Raw genomic sequence first — 20,277 nt, forward strand, 5'->3', positions numbered from 1 at the left:
AATGAATGCTGGTTCTCTTGGTGGCTGCTAAAGGAGTGTCCACTTGCTTTCGGACACAGGTGTCTTCATCTCTGTGAAAGCTGAGGGCTTTTGCAATCTGAGGAGCTTCTGAACTTATTTTAGGCACAGGTTGTATGTAGTGAATAATCTGGTGTCCATATTGCATTTACTCACTCATATTTCCGATGAAAACAGTTTTTAGTGCATGAATACCCAAGTTCTCCCAAGTTGAGGCATTAAAAGAAAATCTTACTCTGAAGTGACACCGTGTGGCTATAAATGATAAAGGTCAAGAGCCTTCACTACGACAAGAAAAGTCTTTTTTTATCGAAATACCCTTCCTATGGAGGTACTTTCCTAATGCCAGTTCCTCTGTTTATTCTACCAATGTGTACTATGCTAAGAATCTGAAAGTTAAAGACAATCTTTACTGTTGAATTTATCAGCCTGATGGAGACCACTGAAAAATATTTTGTCTGGACTAACGCATTTCGATTGCCAATGCAGGAGACTCAAGAGCTGCGGGTTTGATTTCTGGGTTGGGAAGATCCCCTGGAGGAGGGCATGACAACCCACTGCAGTGTTCTTGCCTGGAGAATCCCATGGACAGAGGAACCTGGTGGGCTACAGTTCATGGGGTCGCAAAGAGTCAGACACGACTGAGAGCATGAACACAAACCAACTAATAATAAATACTGATTTCTGAGTATGTATGGATAATTATTCAAACACAGAATTCTGCAGAGGTTCGTCACTACACGACAGCATGTTCTAAGTTTCTTATTCACTTTCTAAGTTTCGTATTCTTCTTTCTAAGTTTCGTATTCTTCTTTCTAAGTTTCTTATTCTTCTTTCTAACTTTCTTATTCTTCTTTCTAACTTTCTTATTCTTCTTTCTAACTTTCTTATTCTTCTTTCTAAGTGGTGTTGTTGCTGTTTAGTCATTAAGTCACGTGTGACTCTTTGCGACCTCAAGGACTGTAGCCTGTCAGGCTCCTCCATCCATGGGATTTTCCAGGTAAGAATACTGGAGTGGGTTGCTATTTGCTTCTCCAGGGGATCTTCCTGACTCAGAGATCAAACTCGGGTCTCCTGCATTACAGGCAGTTTCTTCACTACTGAGCCACCTGGGAAGCCCCTTTCAAAGAAGGTACACGATGAGGGCAAAATGCAAAATCATGAGTAATCAGTCATCCTGTCTGCTCACAGCTCTGGGAGCCCAGCACATCCAAAATTCCAGAGAAAACATTAAAACAACAGCCCATGAGCAAAAGAGCCAAACAGGAGATACCAAGGGAACATTTCATGCAAAGATGGGCTCGATAAAGGACAGAAATGGTATGGACCTAACAGAAGCAGAAGAAATTAAGAAGAGGTGGCAGGAATACACAGAAGAACTGTACAAAAAAGAGCTTCACGACCCAGATAATCATGATGGTGATCACTCACCTAGAGCCAGACATCCTGGAATGTGAAGTCAAGTGGGCCTTAGAAAGCATCACTACGAACAAAGCTAGTGGAGGTGATGGGATTCCAGTTGAGCTATTTCAAATCCTGAAAGATGATGCTGTGAAAGTGCTGCACTCAAAATGCCAGCAAATTTGGAAAACAGCAGTGGCCACAGGACTGGAAAAGATCAGTTTTCATTCCAATCCCAAAGAAAGGCAATGCCAAAGAATGTTCAAATTACCTCACAATTGCACTCATCTCACATGCTAGTAAAGTAATGCTCAAAATTCTCCAAGCAAGGCTTCAGCAATATGTGAACCGTGAACTTCCAGATGTTCAAGCTGGATTTAGAAAAGGCAGAGGAACCAGAGATCAAACTGCCAACATCCGCTGGATCATGGAAAAAGCAAGGGAGTTCCAGAAAAACATCTATGTCTGCTTTATTAACTATGCCAAAGCCTTTGACTGTGTGGATCACAATAAACTGTGGAAAATTCTGAAAGAGATGGGAATACCAGACCACCTGACTTGCCTCTTGAGAAACCTATATGCAGGTCAGGAAGCAAGAGTTAGAACTGGACATGGAACAACAGACTGGTTCCAAATAGGAAAAGGAGTACGTCAAGGCTGTATATTGTCACCCTGCTTATTTAACTTATATGCAGAATACATCATGAGAAACGCTGGGCTGGAGGAAGCACAAGCTGGAATCAAGACTGCCGGGAGAAATATCAATAACTTCAGATATGCAGATTAACACCACCCTTATGGCAGAAAGTGAAGAGGAACTAAAAAGCCTCTTGATGAAAGTGAAAGTGGAGAGTGAAAAAGTTGGCTTAAGGCTCAACATTCAGAAAATGAAGATCATGGCATCTGGTCCCATCACTTCATGGCAATAGATGGGGAAACAGTGGAAACAGTGTCAGACTTTACTTTTTGGGCTCCAAAATCACTGCAGATGGTGACTGCAGCCGTGAAATTAAAAGATGCTTACTCCTTGGAAGGAAAGTTATGACCAACCTAGATAGCAAATTCAAAAGCAGAGACATTACTTTGCCAACAAAGGTCCATCTAGTCAAGGCTATGGTTTATCCAGTGGTCATGTATGGATGTGAGAGTTGGACTGTGAAGAAAGCTGAGTGCCGAAGAATTGATGCTTTTGAACTGTGGTGTTGGAGAAGACTCTTGAGAGTCCCTTGGACTGCAAGGAGATCCAACCAGTCCATTCTGAAGGAGATCAGCCCTGGGATTTCTTTGGAAGGAATGATGCTAAAGCTGAAACTCCAGTACTTTGGCCACCTCATGGGAAGAGTTGACTCATTGGAAAAGACTCTGATGCTGGGAGGGATTGGGGGCAGGAGGAGAAGGGGATGACAGAGGGTGAGATGGCTGGATGGCATCACTGACTTGATGGACGTGAGTTTGAGTGAACTCCAGGAGTTGGTGATGGACAGGGAGGCCTGGCATGCTGCGATTCACGGGGTCGCAAGGAGTCGGACACGACTGAGCGACTGAACTGAACTTCCCCAAAGGACACCGTTTTTTGAAAATCACCTGACAAAGGGGCTTTGTGGAAGTCTGAGCATCCAGTGTGAAGACCTGACACATTGTTGGACAAGGAAAAATATCCAACTGGACGCATCCAAGAGGATAACAAGGACCATCACTTGAGCCACATCAGCGCATGCTCAGGGCAGCCCAGCTCAGCACCGAGAGAAACCCTCTGAGCTCAAGCTTTCTCCCTCGGGGGAAGGCGAGAGCATCTGGGTGAGTGCTCAGTTACCCCAGGCGAAGAAGACAATTTCTTTCTTGCTCCAGCCAGAATCCTGAGGTACACTACATGGCCTGGGGTGAGGAAGGGCTTGGAGAACAGCATCCAGGGTTCTCAGGGAGCATCGAAGGGACGCAGATCCTGCTACCTGCCTCAGGTGCCCCATAAGGAGGCCTTCAGGGACCCCATAAGGAGGCTTTCTCAAGAGCTGCTGGGCACGCATGACCTACGGGATAACCCTGCAGCTGGTCCACAGACACCACACACAATCTGGACGGCTCGCCCATGCACAAGCCCACCCTGGGGCTGGCTCATTTTGCACACTCCCAAGAGCACGCCAGGATTCCTGCCTGGGAAATCCCATAGGACAGAGGAGCCTGGTGAGCTACAGTCCACGGGGTCGCAAAGAGTCAGACACAACTGAGCGATTAAGCAACAACAAAGCTCACTGACTGTGAGCATTCACAAGACGCCAGGCCTATTCAGCAGGAAGCACTGAGCATGAGCACCCCCCAGCCCCAGGGGAAGCGACCGGAGGCTGCCAGCACCCGGCCTGGCTGTGCAGGTTGCAGAGAAAACGCAGTCTGCAGAGGTTCCCTGGAGAAAGAAAAGCGTGGAGCAGGAACATCCCTAGAAAAGGCCTGGGAAGGCTTCAGGATCCCTAGGAGACAAAACGCATTTCTCTCTTGAAGCCAATCAGTATAGACTAAATATGAAGACAGCAACACAAAACTTCAAGGAACATGAAACTCAAGGAAATGCGACCTGTCCAAAAAACACAACAATTATACAGTATGCTGGCCTGGAGAATTCCATGGCGTGTATAGTCCATGGGGTCACAAAGAGTCAGATGTGACTGTGCAACTTTAAAAAAAAAAAGAAAAAAATACAGCGACTGACCTCCACAAAAAAAAAAAAAAAAAAAAATGGAGCTCTGCAATTTGCCTAAAAAAGAATGCAAAACAGCTGCTCTAAGGAAGCTGGGTTAGCTATAGGAGCACTCAAAGGTACAAACTTCCGGTGACAAAACAAGTTAAGTCCTGGGAATGAAATATACAGGCAGCGCGGTGACTACAGTTAAGACTTTATTTGAAAGTTTCTGAGAAAGTAGACCTTAAAGGTTCTCATCACAAGAAAAAGACTCACTATCTGTGGGGACAGATGTTAACAACATTCATTGTGATCATTTTACAACATGCATGAATAGCAAATGATTATGTCGTGCACTTGAAATTAACATGCTACCTGTCAATGATAACCCAATTTTTTAAAAAAGGAAACAATCGATACTTTTCTGGAGCCCCAGAAGGAGAAAAAAGGGAAAAGGAGCAGAAAGCTACTTAAGAAAATAATGGCAGGCTTCTCGGGTGGCTCAGTTGGTAAAGAGTCTGCCTGCCAATGCAGGAGACGTGGGTTCGATCCCTGGTCTGGGAAGATTCTACATGCCGCACAGCAACCAAGCCCATGCGCTACAACTATTGAGCCTGTGCTCTAGAGCCTGGGGACCACAAGTATTAGCCCACGTGCAGCAACCATGAAAGCCTGTGCATCACAGCAAGAGAAGCCACCACAGTAAGAAGCCGATGTGCTCTAACAGAGAGTAACCCCTGCTCACCGCAAGTACGGAAAAGCCCAGGCAGCAGCGAAGACCCAGGTACAGCCAAAAACAATAAATAAAATTTAAGAAAATAACAATGGCTGAGAACTTCCAAAATCTGGGGAGAAATTTGGACATCCCAGTTCAGGAAGCTCATAAACTCCCAAAAGATTCCCTCACAAAGATCTTCTATAAGACACACTATAATAAAACTGTCTAAAATCACACACACCCACAGAATTTCAAAAGCAGTGGAAAACAATTCCTCATGGTTCAGTTCCTAAGTTGTGTGTAACTCTTTGTGACCCCCTGTAGCCCACCAGGCTCCTCTGTCCATGGGATTCTCCAGGCAAGTATACTGGAGTGAGTTGCCATTTCCTTCTTCAGGGGATCTTCCCCGCCCAGGGATCGAACCTGGCTCTCCTGCATTGCAGGTAGATTCTTTACCAACTGAGCTACCAGGGGAGCCCTGTCCACTTGCATAGAATACCCTTTTCCATTCTTTTACTTAGAGCCTTTGTGCATCCTTAAAGCTGAGCTGAGTCTCTGTAGACAGCATATAGCTGGGTCTTGTTATTTTTATCCATGAAGCCACTCTCCATCGTTTGATTGGACAGTTTAATCTACTTACACTTAGAGTAGTCATTGATTTTTAAGGACTTACTAACGCCTTTGTATTACTCGCTTTCTGGCTCTTTTGTAGTCCCTTTCTTGCTGTTTGCTTTTGCGGTCCATTTTCTACAGCGGTATGTTTTGATTTCCTTTTCTTTATCTTTTATGTATCTACTATAGATTATCAGAAAAATGGACTTCAGGTTTAAAAATGTAACGAGAAAAGAGGGCCATTACACAATGACAAATGGATCAATTCATAAAAAGAAGGTAACACACTGTAAATATATGTGCACCCAGTATCGCGGCACCCATGTTACGCAAACGTGAACAGATTGGAAGGGAGAAAGCAGCAATGCTACAATAGAGCGGGATTTCAGTACCACCCCGGGGGGCAGAGAGGAGGCGGGCTGGGTGACGGGACCCGGATCCCAGGCCACGCGCTTCCTGACACAGACCTTCCTGTTTCGCGAGAGAAACCCCTGCTCCTCCCGTGCCGGCTTACCACTCGGGGCAGGGCAGCAGACGGCACTGCCCTCTCCAAGGTCTGGCAACTGTCGCTCTGTATAGTGATTATATCTGCCTCAGTTTGAATAACAGCCCTGTCAGCCAAAATCAGATTAATTTTGCTTAATTCTGCAAAATAAAAAAATTTAGAATTCTCTCACCTCTGTCCTCCACGTTCTGCAGTTTATGTTTGAAAGTAGTACTTTTCATCAATGACTCTGGGGCCACAGTCTTAAAAAAAAAAAGAGGTGGTCAGAAATACATGCATTTATGTCAAAATAAGCAATACGCGGTATTACTTCATCCCTCAAGAAGGAATAAGCCAGTATATTAAGTATAATATCAATTCTGGAAAACAGATAAATAACCAACAATTAAATAGTACCTTCGATTCATTTTCTTCAACATCTGAGTGCTCCAGCGAAGAGAGATCGCTCAGTGGGCTGGGGCTGTGAAGTTCTGAGTATTGGAAGAATAAATAGTTATAAGAGAATAAACATGCTAAGAAGCAAATGAGGAAATGACATTTCACTATCAATCTATAAATTAAATTTCAACATACCCTGCCCCCTGTAAGGGATACAGTTATTAAAAAAAAAAAGAAAGAAAAAAACTCAAACCAAAAAACATTTTGTATCTTTCAAAGTATACATGGGTACAAGGTTTACAAGTTTGCGGATAAAATGAATAGCCAGTTGCCTCCACTAGGCCAGCATCTTTTGTGGCTGCCCATGTGGCCCCAAATACATGGCGAGAGCTCTATCACCTCACCGCGGTAGCTCTCTTGCCTCTCTCAGATCTGTTCCTTTGTTCCCCTCACTCTCTAATGCTGTTTCCCTCTCTGCTATTTTTCTTTCCCCACTTCTTTTCTTCCAGTGGCAGCCAAATTAAGAGGCTGGCACTCGTGCCTGCTAAGTGCCTGCCAATGTGCTAAGCTGTAGAATGATAAAGGTGAAGAAACAATATCCTGACTCTCACCAATTTAAAAGATGTGAATTGTTTCAATAAAATACAGTGGGGGCTGAGATAAACCTTATAAGTCAAGGGTTAGCACACCCTGGCCCCTCAGGTCAAATCCCATCTGTCACTTGGTTTTATAAATAAAGTTTTATGGAAACACAGATACAGCCATTAGTTTACATCTTGTCTGTGACTGATTTGGGACTATGAACACAGAGTTGAATAGTTACAACAGAAACTCTAGGGGCCAAAAAAGCAAAAAATAAATACTACCTGTTCCTCTACAGAAAAAGTTTACCAAACCCTGCAATCAACCACCATTTGCATTTGTTGCTATTTTAAAAGCAGATGAACACCAGCAATTCTTACACACAAGGTGATCTCAAATGTTAAACGGAATTAAAACACAAAGTCCTCTGTCTTTTGTTAATCAGGACAAGAAAGAGAAGATTAATCAATCATACCTTCACACTTTCTTCAACAGGTATCAAGAGAAACATATTTTGCTTTTTTAAACTACCATTTTCAAAATATATTTTTTTCTATGTAAATCAACAGAAAATCACATACCTGTTTTCTGGGCAGAATCTTCAGGAGTTAAAAAGGCAGAACTACTTTGAAATTCGGTTCCAGAAATTTTGGGAGGTGTGACATTATTTTGCCTGGAGGAATCTTTCCGTAAGGGTGTTAGAATTTTAACCTAAAACATAGTACTTTTTACAAAGTGCTAACAGTCACAATCACTCAAAGCAAGTTGTCAAAACATTCGAAGACACTTCCAATATCCTTTTTAAAAATGTTTAAGAATTGGACATGATCCATTTGAAAAAAGAAACAGTAAGACCATAAGATCCCAGGGCTAGAAGCACATTAGGTCATGAATCAATAAACTAACTCAAAGCTGACTCTAAGTTCTCAAAGTGTGGTCCCAGACCACAGCCTCAGCAACACCTGAGAACCTGATGGAAATGCAAATTCTTAAGCCCCACTGACAACACACTCAATCAAAACTCTGGGGACAGGATGCAGCGATCTGCATTTCTGGTGACCATTCTGGTCATTCTGATGATCACCAAAGTCTGAGAACCACTGCTCTAAGCCAGGAGTCAACAAACTACAGCTCTCCAGCTCAATGGGAATGAAGTTTTCGTAAATAAAGTTTAATTGGAACACAACACATCCGTGCACTTGGGTATTGCACGTGTGGTTGCCTGCATGCTACAATGGCAGAGTTGAACAGTTGCATAGAAACCACCCGCCCCATACTGCTTGACCCTCCACAGAAAAGGTTTGCCAACCCCTGCTTTAAGTTCTTTTCTTAAACTCCAGCACAGAGACGTCAGTGTCAGCTACCAATGTCTCTATAAAGACAGCAATGCCCTCGCTGAGAATCACCACAGACTTCCTGGCAGCTGCATATCTTAAACCTGTGGATTCTTAAAGCTTGGAGGTTTTTTGGTACCTAATTTTTTTAAAGCTGTATATTGTTAAAAACTGTTCTTTGTGCCTATTTCTTTTTTTTTTTAAGATTTTTTTGATGTGGACTATTTTTTTAAGTCCTTATTGAATTTGTTACATATTGCTTCTGTTTTATGTTTTGGTTTTTTGGCTCAGAAACATATGGGATCCTAGCTCCTCAACCAGGGATCCGACCTGCACGCGTTGCCCTGGAGCCAAGTCTTAAGCACTGGATCACCAGGGAAGCCCTTCTGTGGTCTATTTCTAACCGATAACTCCTTATCTCAGGTTGAACTCCTCAACAAATATTTAGGTACTTGCTCTGGCTTATAGTTTGAGCTATAAACACTCCCTGTCATTGCAGAACATAAGAGACCCCTGGGCAGATGGAAGAAGGCTGGTAGGGGGAGGGCAGTAACAAGCTATGATTAGAGCGCTGTGCTGTGCCAAGTCGCTACGGTCGTGTCCGACTCTATGTGACCCCAGGGACTGCAGCCCTCCAGGCTCCTCTGTCCATGGGAATTCCCAGGCAAGAATACTGGAGTGGGTCGCCATTTCCTTCTCCAGGGGATCTTCCCAATCCAGGGGTCAAACTCACGGCTCCTGCATTGGCGGGCGGGTTCTTTACCACTAGCGCCACGGCCAGATCCCATTAGGGCACTAAACACATTATATTTTCGTACAGGTGAGCAGGGTGCTGTTGATGTCCTCAGAATCCCAGCACTGCTGTAGAAAATCCTTAAACACTTCACACTATATTCTTTAGTGTGTCTGTGTTTTCATGTGTATATGCACATTTATACAGAAGTGTATGTATTCTATATATATGTACAAATTATATATAATATACATATTATATACACGTGATTATATATCACATTACATATCATATATAAAATATATTTCATATATATATGATTATATATTATATGGCAACCCACTCCAGTGTTCTTGCCTGGAGAATCCCAGGGATGGGGGAGCCTGGTGGGCTGCCGTCTATGGGGTTGCGCAGAGTCGGACACGACTGAAGAGACTTAGCAGCAGCAGCAGTGAAAGTGAAAAGTGAAACTAGAAAATTCTTGAACACTTTGCACTAATTCTACAGTGTGTGTGTTTTTGTGTCTGCATATACACACACACACATAAAATATGTGTTACATATATACAAGATTATATGTGTATATATGTATATGTTTTATATATGATATATAATGTGATATATAATCATATACATATAGTATATGATATATATTTATATACATGATATATTATATAAAATATAATCATATACACACATACAAGGACAAAAGCCAACTGCTAAGAGAGGTAATTCTGCTAAAAACATGGTAAATTAATCTTTGAATTGGTCTGGAGGACACTCATGTCCATGTTCTTAACTGCTTTCCTATAAAACAAGTATAACTGAAGGGATTTAAGAAACCTTCAGGGTTTATTCAATATTTATGTAAGCCTGAAGGTATTTCAACCTCTGGCAACATAAAGATTTAAATAATTAAAATCTATGTGAATAACATGTCCACAAACTGAAAACTAAGAGAAAAATTAAATCAAGAAGTTTATTTTAAAATACAAATTCAAAAGAGCACATATTTGTAGGAAATCAGAATAGCCCAGATTTCAAGCATTCTTTGTAATAAACATCTTTCAATAAATTTTCAACCAAAAAAAAAAAAAAAAAAGATACTAAATCTTTGCCCAAGATTCATACTAAATGTGTGGAACTCCTTTAAGTTTCTACTGAAAGTGGTTTACATACTAGTAAACCACTGGTTTGTTATTTTTCTCTTCCAGAAAGGAGTTTTTTTTAAAATAAAGGTAGTTCAAACCTAAACAGATCAACTTGTTTCAAACTTACCCCATAAAGGGCACATGCAGCACAGAAAAAATTTACTCACTTGATCTTTCTCAAGGTCACTGCCACTACTGGGAGGAAAAAGAGGCAAGACTAGAAGGAAAGGAAAGGAGAGCCCAGTGGATACGTTTACTTAGGAGAAACACAAAATACTCTCTAGAAGCAATCCCCACTTCCCACAGCTTGCTGAAATGTCTAACTCTCTAATTATTGAGCTTTGTTCTTCTCTGGCCAGCGGGAATTCTTGGCTCCAGATACTGTTTCTGAACGCTCTTCCCATGTTCTTGCTGCTGTTGTTCAGTCGCCAAGTCGTGTCCGACTCTTTGCGACCCCACCGACCCCACGGACTGTAGCACGCTAGGCTTCCCTGTCCTTCACTATCTCTCGGAGTTTCCTCAAAGTCGTGTCCATTGAGTCGGTGATGCCACCCTACCATCTCGTCCTCTCCCACCCTCTTCTCCTTTGAGCTGCCATCTTGCCCAGGGACCGGCCCATGTTCTTCTAGCTTTACCTAACCAGAATACTTCCTCTTCTCCATACTTCTTCAAATCCTATTCTTTTCCCAAGGATTAGCTGAGGTCCCACCTAGCCTTCCTTGAAGCTTTTTCTGAAGATTTCAGCTTAGGTCAGCTTACATCAAACTCCTCTTATCTGAACTCTTTACTCCATTTATCTGTAGTTCATATTTCACAATTATTGGTCAATTCCATATTCTTTAGTACTGTTTCACATACGAACATTTTCCCTTTCCCGTGTAACGGTAGCAGGATCACGTGATCATACATCTTGTTGATACCCTTTCCCATCACATCCCACAAAAGTAACACCTACTGATTCACTTGAAAAGTGACTGGAAAGAAAACACATACCAGACTTACTTCTTAGGCTGCTTCTTCCGGTTCTTGTCTTTTTCCTACTAGTATACGACTTCAAGGATTTCCTTTTTCGGTTACCGGCCCAAGACAGCTCACTGCCGCTACTACTTGAATCTTGATTACTCTCCGAGAAAAGGTGTTTCCTATAATCAAACTTTTACAAACACAGGTGATACATGAGAGCTGCTGAAAGGATGCCAGTAGCATTTATGTACAATTAAACACATGACTATGAAGTTAGGCAAAAGAGAAGTAACTCCTTGAGAAGACTGGGCTGTCTTACACAATAAAAGAGTACAGAAGTACAGAGAAGGGAGAAAAAGAAGATGATTATATCCTTAGACAGCTGCTGTTGCAAAAGATAACAAAATCCCCTCTAATCATAATTGTAGAGATGGTAGGTAACTTTCCAAAAGCTGATGCACCTGATTACGTGCTATCACCAACTTCAAAATGCTAGCCCATAGGACTGAGAACCACAGCTAAAAGAAAGCCAGAAGGAACTTTGCTTGTTTGGAATCCATGATCTCAATTTTAGGAACAAAAATCTCATTTATTGTTCACATACAGATTTCTTTTTTAGTGCACTGATGATAGACTTAAAGCACTCTGCTTCCCAAAAGAAGAGCAGCAGAGAGATGGAAGCGGACATGTAGGAACAGAGCAACATCATTGACTTAGAACAAAACATTTCTTTTCAATTCATTAACACTTCTGATTCTATTCAGAGGAAATCTCAGCTGCTAGAAAGTCTTTAACACTTCTCTTTTACTTCATAATCTTCTGTTAAATTTACTTTTAATTTGGAGGATAATTGCTTTACAATATGGTGTTGGTTTCTGCCATACAACATCATCAATCAGCCTTAAGTATACATGTGTCTTTTTTGACAGACGTTTGGCTCAAAGCCGAATACCAGGAAAAGTATCACAATTCGATAAAACTTTGCTCTTCTCCTTGTACTTACTTGAGGGCTTTACCAACTAGTTGTTAGAATTAATGCTGGTTTTCCACTTGAAAGTGAAATACTTCCTTTTAAAAAGACCTTAAGATAAATTTAACTGAGAAACATAAAGACGCAGAGCCAAGGCAAAGTTTGAAGATGGTATGCAAATAACTAAAATGGGAAGGACTGCCCAAAACAATCAAAGTGATTCCATTACCGACATCCGTGTTTCTTGCTTTCTATTATCCTCGAAAGCAGAATCTTTCCTGAAAGCAAAATATATTGAATTAACGGAAGTGTGGCAGCAACACCTTCGCCCTTCTTTTTTCTGCCATGTGCCCTTTGCATACTGTGAGCCCAGCGCACCAAAAGTGCCCTATTCTGTGACAAACTTCTTGTCTTGCCATCCATTTCCATACATCTTCTGCCTGCCAACAATTCGCTGTTTAAAACAAAACCTATGTTGAGCCCATCTCCGTGAGGCACATAAAGACGAGGATGCAGGACAAAAAGGGCAAGGCAGCAGCGTTTCCTACCCGGTTGTGTCTTAGACCCAGCTGGGCGCTACGAAAGCCTTTCTGGATGGTCAGTGACTGTGTCTTAGACCCGGCTGGGCGCTACGAAAGCCTTTCTGGTGATCAGTGACGTCAAGCATCTTCTCACACACGTCTTGACCATTTGTATATCTCCTTTGCAGAAATGTCTGTTGAAAGCCTTTCCCCTCCTTTTTTAATCAGATGATTTTTTTTTTTTGGCTATTGAATGTAGGCATTCCTTATATTTTTTGGATATTAACCCCTTCTCAGATAACATGGTTTGCTATTATCTATTTGCTAGCATACAGAAAGAAATTTGATTTTTGTATACTAATCTTTCTTTAAGGTTTTAAAATAACATTTATGTCTTAAAAGTTAACACATGCATAATAGGAAACCAAAAAAAACAAGGAGCGAAAAAACAAAGTGATTCATAATCACAAGTACTTTACCACTTGGTGTGTCCTTCTAGGTCTCTTGTATCTTTCAATTTTGTTAAATTGGGGAGTTGTTTAGTGGGGACAGCATTTCAGACAGGGAAGATGGAAAATGCTCGGGAGATGGGCGGAGGTGATGACTGTACATACAATGTGAGTGCACTTACTGCCACGGAACATACACTCACAATGTGAAGATGGCAAACTTTACATGATGTCTATTTTATCACCATTTTTTAAAAAGTCAGCCCTATACTAAATGTTATTGCGCATGTGTGTGTAGTCTGAAAAGGGATAGAATAGGATAATCAAAGAGCTAGTTTAAAATCCCACTTGTTGCCAGTCCAGGTTCGATGCACGATACTGGATGCTTGGGGCTAGCGCACTGGGATGACCCAGAGGAATGGTATGGGGAGGGAGGAGGGAGGAGGGTTCAGGATGGGGAACACATGTATACCCGTGGCAGATTCATTTTGATATTTGGCAAAACTAATACAATTATGTAAAGTTTAAAAATAAAATAAAATTAAAAAATAAATAAATAAATAAAATCTCACTTGGAGACTATAGGTAGACGGGGAACTTGAAGGAACTTTGGGAGACCAATGTAAGTTAATGATCACCCCAGAAAGCAAATGGAAAATCATGAAGCAAAGCAGGCTTGCTTAACAATGAAACTAACAACAGAAATACACATCAAGTCAATGATGTTTGCATCCTGCCGGTTGAGGTCACTAGGTTAATGATTCCTAGGACATGCTCCTCTGCATACATTAAAAACAAAAATAGAGGGGAAAGGTGACATTCCAAAGTGGAAACCCCTCATCATACCGATTGCTGTTGTCTAGTCACTAAGTTGTGTCCAACTCTTGGTGACCCCGTGGACTGTAGCTGCCAGGCTCCTCAGTCCATGGAATTCTCCAGGTGAGAATACTGGAATGGGTTGCCATCTCCTTTTCCACGGGGATCTTCCTGACCCAGGGATCGAACCCACGTCTTCTGCATTGATTCTTTACTGAGCCACCTGGGAAGCCCCATTATACTGATACCTGACATGCTTTACCATAGTCTAGCATACATAACCATTCTTCTGCTGATTTGAATAGTGCCATGATGGTCCCAGTTTGACCATGTAGAGACAAGAAAACTTCCCAGCCTGACATGGAGGAGGAGCCGATGATGGAAGCTTAACTCAAAAATAAGGAAAATGGTGGTCTTCTCCCTGCTGTTCCTTTAATTATAAAAATGTAACCTGTGAAGCGCTCAAAGCCCTCTCACCTGCCTGCAACTCGCACCTTTTTAGCAAGAGCGTGCTCGGCCATTTCTGACTCTTTGGGACCCCACAGACTGTAGCCCTCTATCCAGGGAATTTTCCAGGCAAGAACTAATAAACTCTTTCCTTACCTGACACTCTGCTTCTCATTGAGTTCTTTATGCATTGAGACAGAAAAACCTGTGCTCTTCTGAGCCCTGAATTGCGTTCTGTGGTTTCAGTCTGAATGTAAAAGCAGTTGTACGTGCTGTTTTACTTATTTCAACACAAAAGAGCTAAAAAGCTCTGAGCAGTACCCAAAATTTCTTTGCCGTAAAGGCATCTGAATGTCCCTTTTAATTGAGGTACTCGTTTACAGACAGAGAAACAGAGACCCAGCGATGAACAGATTACTCCAGTCTAGAAACCTTAGCTCAGAGTCTGTGGTGGTTTTGCTAGACGTTCTTGGGGAATTAGTACCCTCCGGAAGACAAAGACCTACCCTCTGCTCTACGTGGACATATTCTGCAGGATGACAAGTGAGCAGCCCCTTCCCAAAGACAAATCTAGACTTCTCGGAGCAGCAGCAACAATGTTCCACGCTTCCCAGAAGGAGACAAAGGATTCTCGGATTCAAGCAGGGCTGGGGAGTTCTCACATGCTGAATGGAGGATCAGACAGGCACAGAGAAGGGCAGCAGGTTTCTGGGAGGAACAGAGCCCCAGAAGAAGGCTGCTGGGTCGCCTGAGCCCAGCACACTTCCAAACCAGGCTGCACAGGCCCTCCAGCTCCCACTCCTGCTGCAGTGGGCGTGAGAGGAAGAAGTAAAGCCGGAAGAAACCTGGATTACTCTACGGATCTGAAATGATGAAACACTGGATGCCTGGACAAGAAAGTATGACGAGAAGGAAGCAGAGTGGTGGTGTAGGTCTCTGCTCTCTTCTAATTGAAAGAGACCTCTGCCCAGGAAATGGCTAGCTTCAGCGATGATACAAAAACACTCCTTTTTAGTTCCTGGACAGCCTGACAGGCTGTAGGCTTCGAACTTTCATTTTTTAAGGTCAGACAGGAACAGATTTCACAGCGTGACAAAGAGTACTTTATTAATGTTAGTAAAAACATTAGTAAAAATGTTAGTAAAAACTAACATTATTAAAGGAGAAATAGAGCTGTTCATTGGTAAAGCATCTGCCTGCAATGTAGGAGACACCGGTCCGATCCCTGGATCGGGAAGATCTCCTGGAGCAGGAAACAGCAACCCACACCAGTATTCGTGCCTGGAGAATCCCATGGACAGAGGAGCCTGGCGGGCTACAGTCCATGGGGTTGCAAAGAATCGGACATGACTGAGCACAAATGCAGGTCCTAGAGCTGCATTACAACTTGGGGATTTACATATGTAAATTACACGTGTAATTTACAACTTGGAATTTACATGTGTAAATTACACGTGTAATTTACAATTACATATAAATGGTAAACCCTTAAAGCCCCCAAATAATAAATGCTGACACAGATACACAACACAGAAAGATATCTAATAATTCAAAGAAGAAGAATGGTGTTTGGGAGGTAGAGCCATAACAATATATAAAAACTAATGAAGTAAATAAAGGAAATTATCACTCACTGAGGATCCTTTGTGGGACTGTGTCTGGTAGAAAGAAGCAGCAGCCCACATCAGTACTGAATCTGTTCATTCATTCATTAGTTCATCCATTAGTGAAATTATATTACTGAACCTACTAATGAGAAAGTCTAGCAACCAGAACCCTCAAAGACTGTTGGTGCTAACATAGAATGCTCTAAAGACACTGGAAAACATCTTGGCAGGTTTTAAGAAGTGAAAGATACACCAACTATGATCCAGCTATCCCACTCCTATATATTCACCCCAGAGAAAAGAAAACATAATCTCTATACAGAGGAGTTTCCCAGGTGGCACAGTGGTAAAGAATCTGCCTGCAATGCAGGAGACTGGGGACCAGGAATGCAAGATTCCTGGGTCAGGAAGATCTCCTGGACAGGAAATGAAAAACCACTCCAGTATTCTTGCCTGGAGAATCCCATGGACAGAGGAGGCTGGTGGGCTACAGTCCATGCAGCTGCAAAGAGTCAGATGTGACTTAGCAGCTAAACCACCTCCACCTCCACACAGAGACTTATACATGAAGCCTAAAGGGCTTTACTTGTAACAACGAAAATACTGGAAATTCAAATGTCCATCAACAGGAGAATGGATAGACAAGTTGTGGTATATCCGTACAATAGATCCACTATTCTCCATACCGCTCATAACATAAAGGAATGAACTGCTGATACAACGTGAAGAATCTCAAAATACTAGGTTGGCCAAAAAGTTTGTTCAGATTTTTCTATAAGTGATGAGAAAACCAAACTTCTCGGCCAATCCCAATAATTACAATGAATGAAAGATGCTAGGAAAGAAAAAAAAAAAAGAGTGCGTCCAGTTTGATTCCACTTAAGTAAGATTTTTAAAACTACAAACTCATCTATAGTGACAAAGCAGATCACTGATTGCCAAGGGTGGGGGTGGGCATGGAGAAAGAGGGAGGGATTTCCAAGGGGCAGGAAGAAATTCTTGGAAATGATGGATATGGTCCTTATCTTGATTGTGGTGATGGCTCCCGGGTGCAGACAAATGTCAAAACTCAAATTGTATACTTTACATAGGTACATGTTATTTCAATTATATCTCAACAAAGCTGTAAAAAAAAAAAAAAAAATCACATGCATGGCCCATTCTTCAGAGGCCTACAGAGAAAAGTGGCAAATAAATTATTGCCAAGTGATACTCATTTTCTGTCTCGGAGTATCCAGTGTTCTGCTAGGGAAAACTACGTCACCAAAGATAACACTGGGGCTACAGTTTCCTCCCCCAGTGGACCACGCTTTGTCAGAACTCTCCACCACGACCCATCCGTCTTGGGGGGCCCTGTACAGCATGGCTCATAGCTTCATTGAGTTATGCAGGCCCTGTGGCCACGATAAGGCTGTGATCCTTGAAAGGGGTAGAGACCCACAGGACAAGAGAACACTCCAGCCCTGCTGAAATTATTCACAGAAAACTGCACACAACGCTCTCTCCTTGTGTGGGGCAAGGCCAGGTGCAGGAAAGGGGAAAACCCAAATGGTCAAATTGCAATTAACGAGTCACATTAACAACAATCTACGTGGTTTATGGGCTTCCCTGGTGGCTCAGATGGTAAAGCATCTGCCTGCGATGCAGGAGGCCCAGAGTTCGATCCCTGGGTTGGGAAGATACCCTGAAGAAGGAAATGGCAATCCACTCCAATATTTCTGCCTGGAAAATTCCATGGACAGAGGACCCTGCTGGCTGCAGTTAATGGAGTTGCAGAGTCAGACACGACTGAGAGACTTCACGTGGTTTATGACTTCTGAAAATCACTTACCTGGACGCATCGTTTAAAGTAGGAAACTGAATTGTTGCTGATGATTCTTGTAAATCTACAGAATACTCATGTTCTGAAGTAACTTCCAAGCATAAAAATGGAAAACAAAAATTGTTAAGCATCTGAAGTATACATTGAAATATACCATTCAAGTCCTACGATAGAAAAAAAAAAAATCTGACCTTTTTGTGTATCATCCAGTTTTGACTTTTTGGGTGAATTATCAGCTGTATTTGTTTGCTGCAGGAAAATGCATAAACATCTGCTTAATTAGGGTGCCTTTGAGACTTTTTGGAATCATTCTATACCTCCAAAGAAAAGCATTTGAATACTAAGATATCAGGCTCTTTCTTCATTAAATTTGGTTCCAAGTGACTATTGGCTATTAAAAAAAAAAAAGATACCCACCCACAGGAGAAGGTTTACCACATCCAAGATAATCAAGAGTGTCTCATAGTCACTAAGGGAGACATCAAAGGAAGACTTACAAAAATGTCAACAGCATCATAACTGTTCAAGTTCCCCAAAAGACAGTCTATCTGTAGAAATAATCTTTGGTGTATATTTGTTTAAAAAATATGACACTCTCATCACACTTCTCTACAGTCTGTCCATGTGATCAAACATAAGAAAATGGACTGAACATCGATACATGCCAAGCCTTGTGTTAGGTGCTTTACATATATTCTGTTTTTAGTCCCAAGAGGGCCACACTATAAAGCAGGTATTGCTTGTTTTCTCTAGTCACTTAAGACATATCCAACTCTTTACGACCCCATGGACTGCAGCCTGCCAGGCTCCTCTGTCCATGGGATTCTCCAGGCGAGAATACCAGAGTGGGTTGCCATTTCCTTCTCCAGGGGATCTTCGAGATCCAATAATTGAACCTGCATCTCCTGCATTGGCAGGTGGATTCTTTATCACTGAGCCACCAGGAAGCCCAAACCAGCTTTGTTCTATAGATGAGAAGCCTCAGTCCCAGGGATGTTATGTCATTTCCTCAAGTTCCCACAGTCAGTAACTAAATGCCAGGTCTGATTCCAGAAATGATGCTGCTTCTCACAAGCTCAGTCTCCAAATCCCAAATGAGGGAATGAGGCAAAGCCAGCCAAGTCACACATTCCACTGGAAACCCAAGTTGAGGGAAAGGCAAGGAAAAATAAGTACAACTGATGAACCTAATTTAGAGGAGGGGATCGTCAAAAAAAGCCATGCCTGGGCAGGAGAAACTGGAGAACCAGCCGGGAGAGTCAGCTTCCACCTGCCAGCGCCCCAGTGGACACGGTTCAGAATCCTGCCCTCAGGTCCTTGTACTTACAGCAGGCTCAGACTGGTTATTTAAGGGGAGAGTTATCAGGTGGTGGTCATCTTCAGCCCTGGTTAACTCTGCTGGCTTGGTAGAGTCCTTTTCTTGGTCTGTACGCATGAAGAAAAGAGCAATAAAAAATGGTAATAGCCATACAAAATGCTGCATACATCCTGCAAATGCTCGTCATGGGATCCACACTGCTGGTACAGCGCCATCTTCTGGTAAGAGCTGGTAATTGGGACCTGCCTCAAACACCAAAAATCTAGAGGCACCTTGGGCTTTGGGTCTAACTCATAAGAAATATTTCACCTGTGCAGGGCCAGCTTTGTGGGCAGACAGGCCCCTACATACCCCTAGCATTTGCCTCCAGCCACCCCATCATTATTTCTCCTTTGTCATTTCCAACTGACTCCCAAAGAGACTGTATCAGGTGGACAAAATAATTCAAGGTTTAATTTGCAACTTTTTTCTTCAAAGGTGTAACACATTAATTACTCTTATATGACCACAGGTTTTCAGTAACTGCTTTCAAGTAACAGTTTGTCACTGCTTCTACAGGGAATCCAGGTAAGAAATTTTGCTGTTTCCCAATATACCTGTCTCTATTTTATGGCTGCTAGGAATCTCAGTGTCTTCTTTCTCTAATTCACCAAAAACAGCAGAGATTTTTGTCTGGTCAGGCATCACCTGAAATGCACACCAAAACCACACAGTTTTTAAAAGCAGTAATTCTTTTATAAATTTAACATTAACAGGTATAGAGAGAAATAGACAGCAATATGATAATAGTGAAAGTGAAGTTGCTCAGTCGTGTCTGACTCTTTGTGACCCCATGGACTGTAGCCGACCAGGCTCCTCCGTCCGTGGGATTCTCCAGGCAAGAGTACTGGAGTGGGTTGCTGTTTCCTTCTCCAGGAGATCTTCCCAACCCAGGGATCGAACCCGGGTCTCCCACATTGCAGGCAGATGCTTTACCATCTGAGCCACCAGGGAAGCTATGATAATAGTAAGGGACTTTAAATGGGGGCTTCCCAGGTAGAGCTAGGGGTAAAGAATACACCTGCCAAGGCAGGAGATGCAAGAGACGTGGGTTCCATCCCTGGGTCGGGAAGATCCCCTAGAGAAGGGAATGGCTACCCACTCCAGTATTCTTGCCTGGCAAATTCCATGGGCAGAGGAGCCTGAAGAGCTACAGTACATGGGACTGCAAAGAGTCGGACATGACTGAGTGACTGAGCACACACAAGGGACTTTAATATCC

General features: G+C 42.5%; 1 protein-coding gene and 1 non-coding gene across 12 annotated transcripts in view; one reads left to right on the forward strand and one right to left on the reverse strand.

Annotated features, from left to right (window-relative positions):
• SYCP2L (synaptonemal complex protein 2 like) overlaps positions 1-20,277 on the reverse strand; it is a 75,993-nt gene that overhangs the window by 26,844 nt on the left and 28,872 nt on the right. For 10 of the 11 annotated variants that reach the window (XM_070778413.1, XM_070778412.1, XM_070778411.1 and 7 more), the window contains exons 12-21: positions 19,613-19,703; positions 19,026-19,123; positions 17,890-17,947; positions 17,708-17,789; positions 12,266-12,314; positions 11,097-11,256; positions 10,271-10,320; positions 7,467-7,596; positions 6,322-6,395; positions 6,098-6,167 (exon numbers count right to left, since the gene is read on the reverse strand). In XM_070778413.1, the coding sequence (XP_070634514.1) occupies positions 6,098-6,167; positions 6,322-6,395; positions 7,467-7,596; positions 10,271-10,320; positions 11,097-11,256; positions 12,266-12,314; positions 17,708-17,789; positions 17,890-17,947; positions 19,026-19,123; positions 19,613-19,703 (862 nt within the window). The remainder of the gene's footprint in view (positions 1-6,097; positions 6,168-6,321; positions 6,396-7,466; positions 7,597-10,270; positions 10,321-11,096; positions 11,257-12,265; positions 12,315-17,707; positions 17,790-17,889; positions 17,948-19,025; positions 19,124-19,612; positions 19,704-20,277) is intronic. The other variant, XM_070778414.1, reaches the window with a different exon arrangement.
• On the forward strand, positions 17,482-17,554 carry TRNAR-GCG (transfer RNA arginine (anticodon GCG)). The gene has a single exon. It is a non-coding gene; the product is annotated as a tRNA-Arg (tRNA).

This window comes from Bos indicus, chromosome 23 (assembly GCF_029378745.1).
Source record: "Bos indicus isolate NIAB-ARS_2022 breed Sahiwal x Tharparkar chromosome 23, NIAB-ARS_B.indTharparkar_mat_pri_1.0, whole genome shotgun sequence".
Classification (NCBI taxonomy): domain Eukaryota; kingdom Metazoa; phylum Chordata; class Mammalia; order Artiodactyla; family Bovidae; genus Bos; species Bos indicus.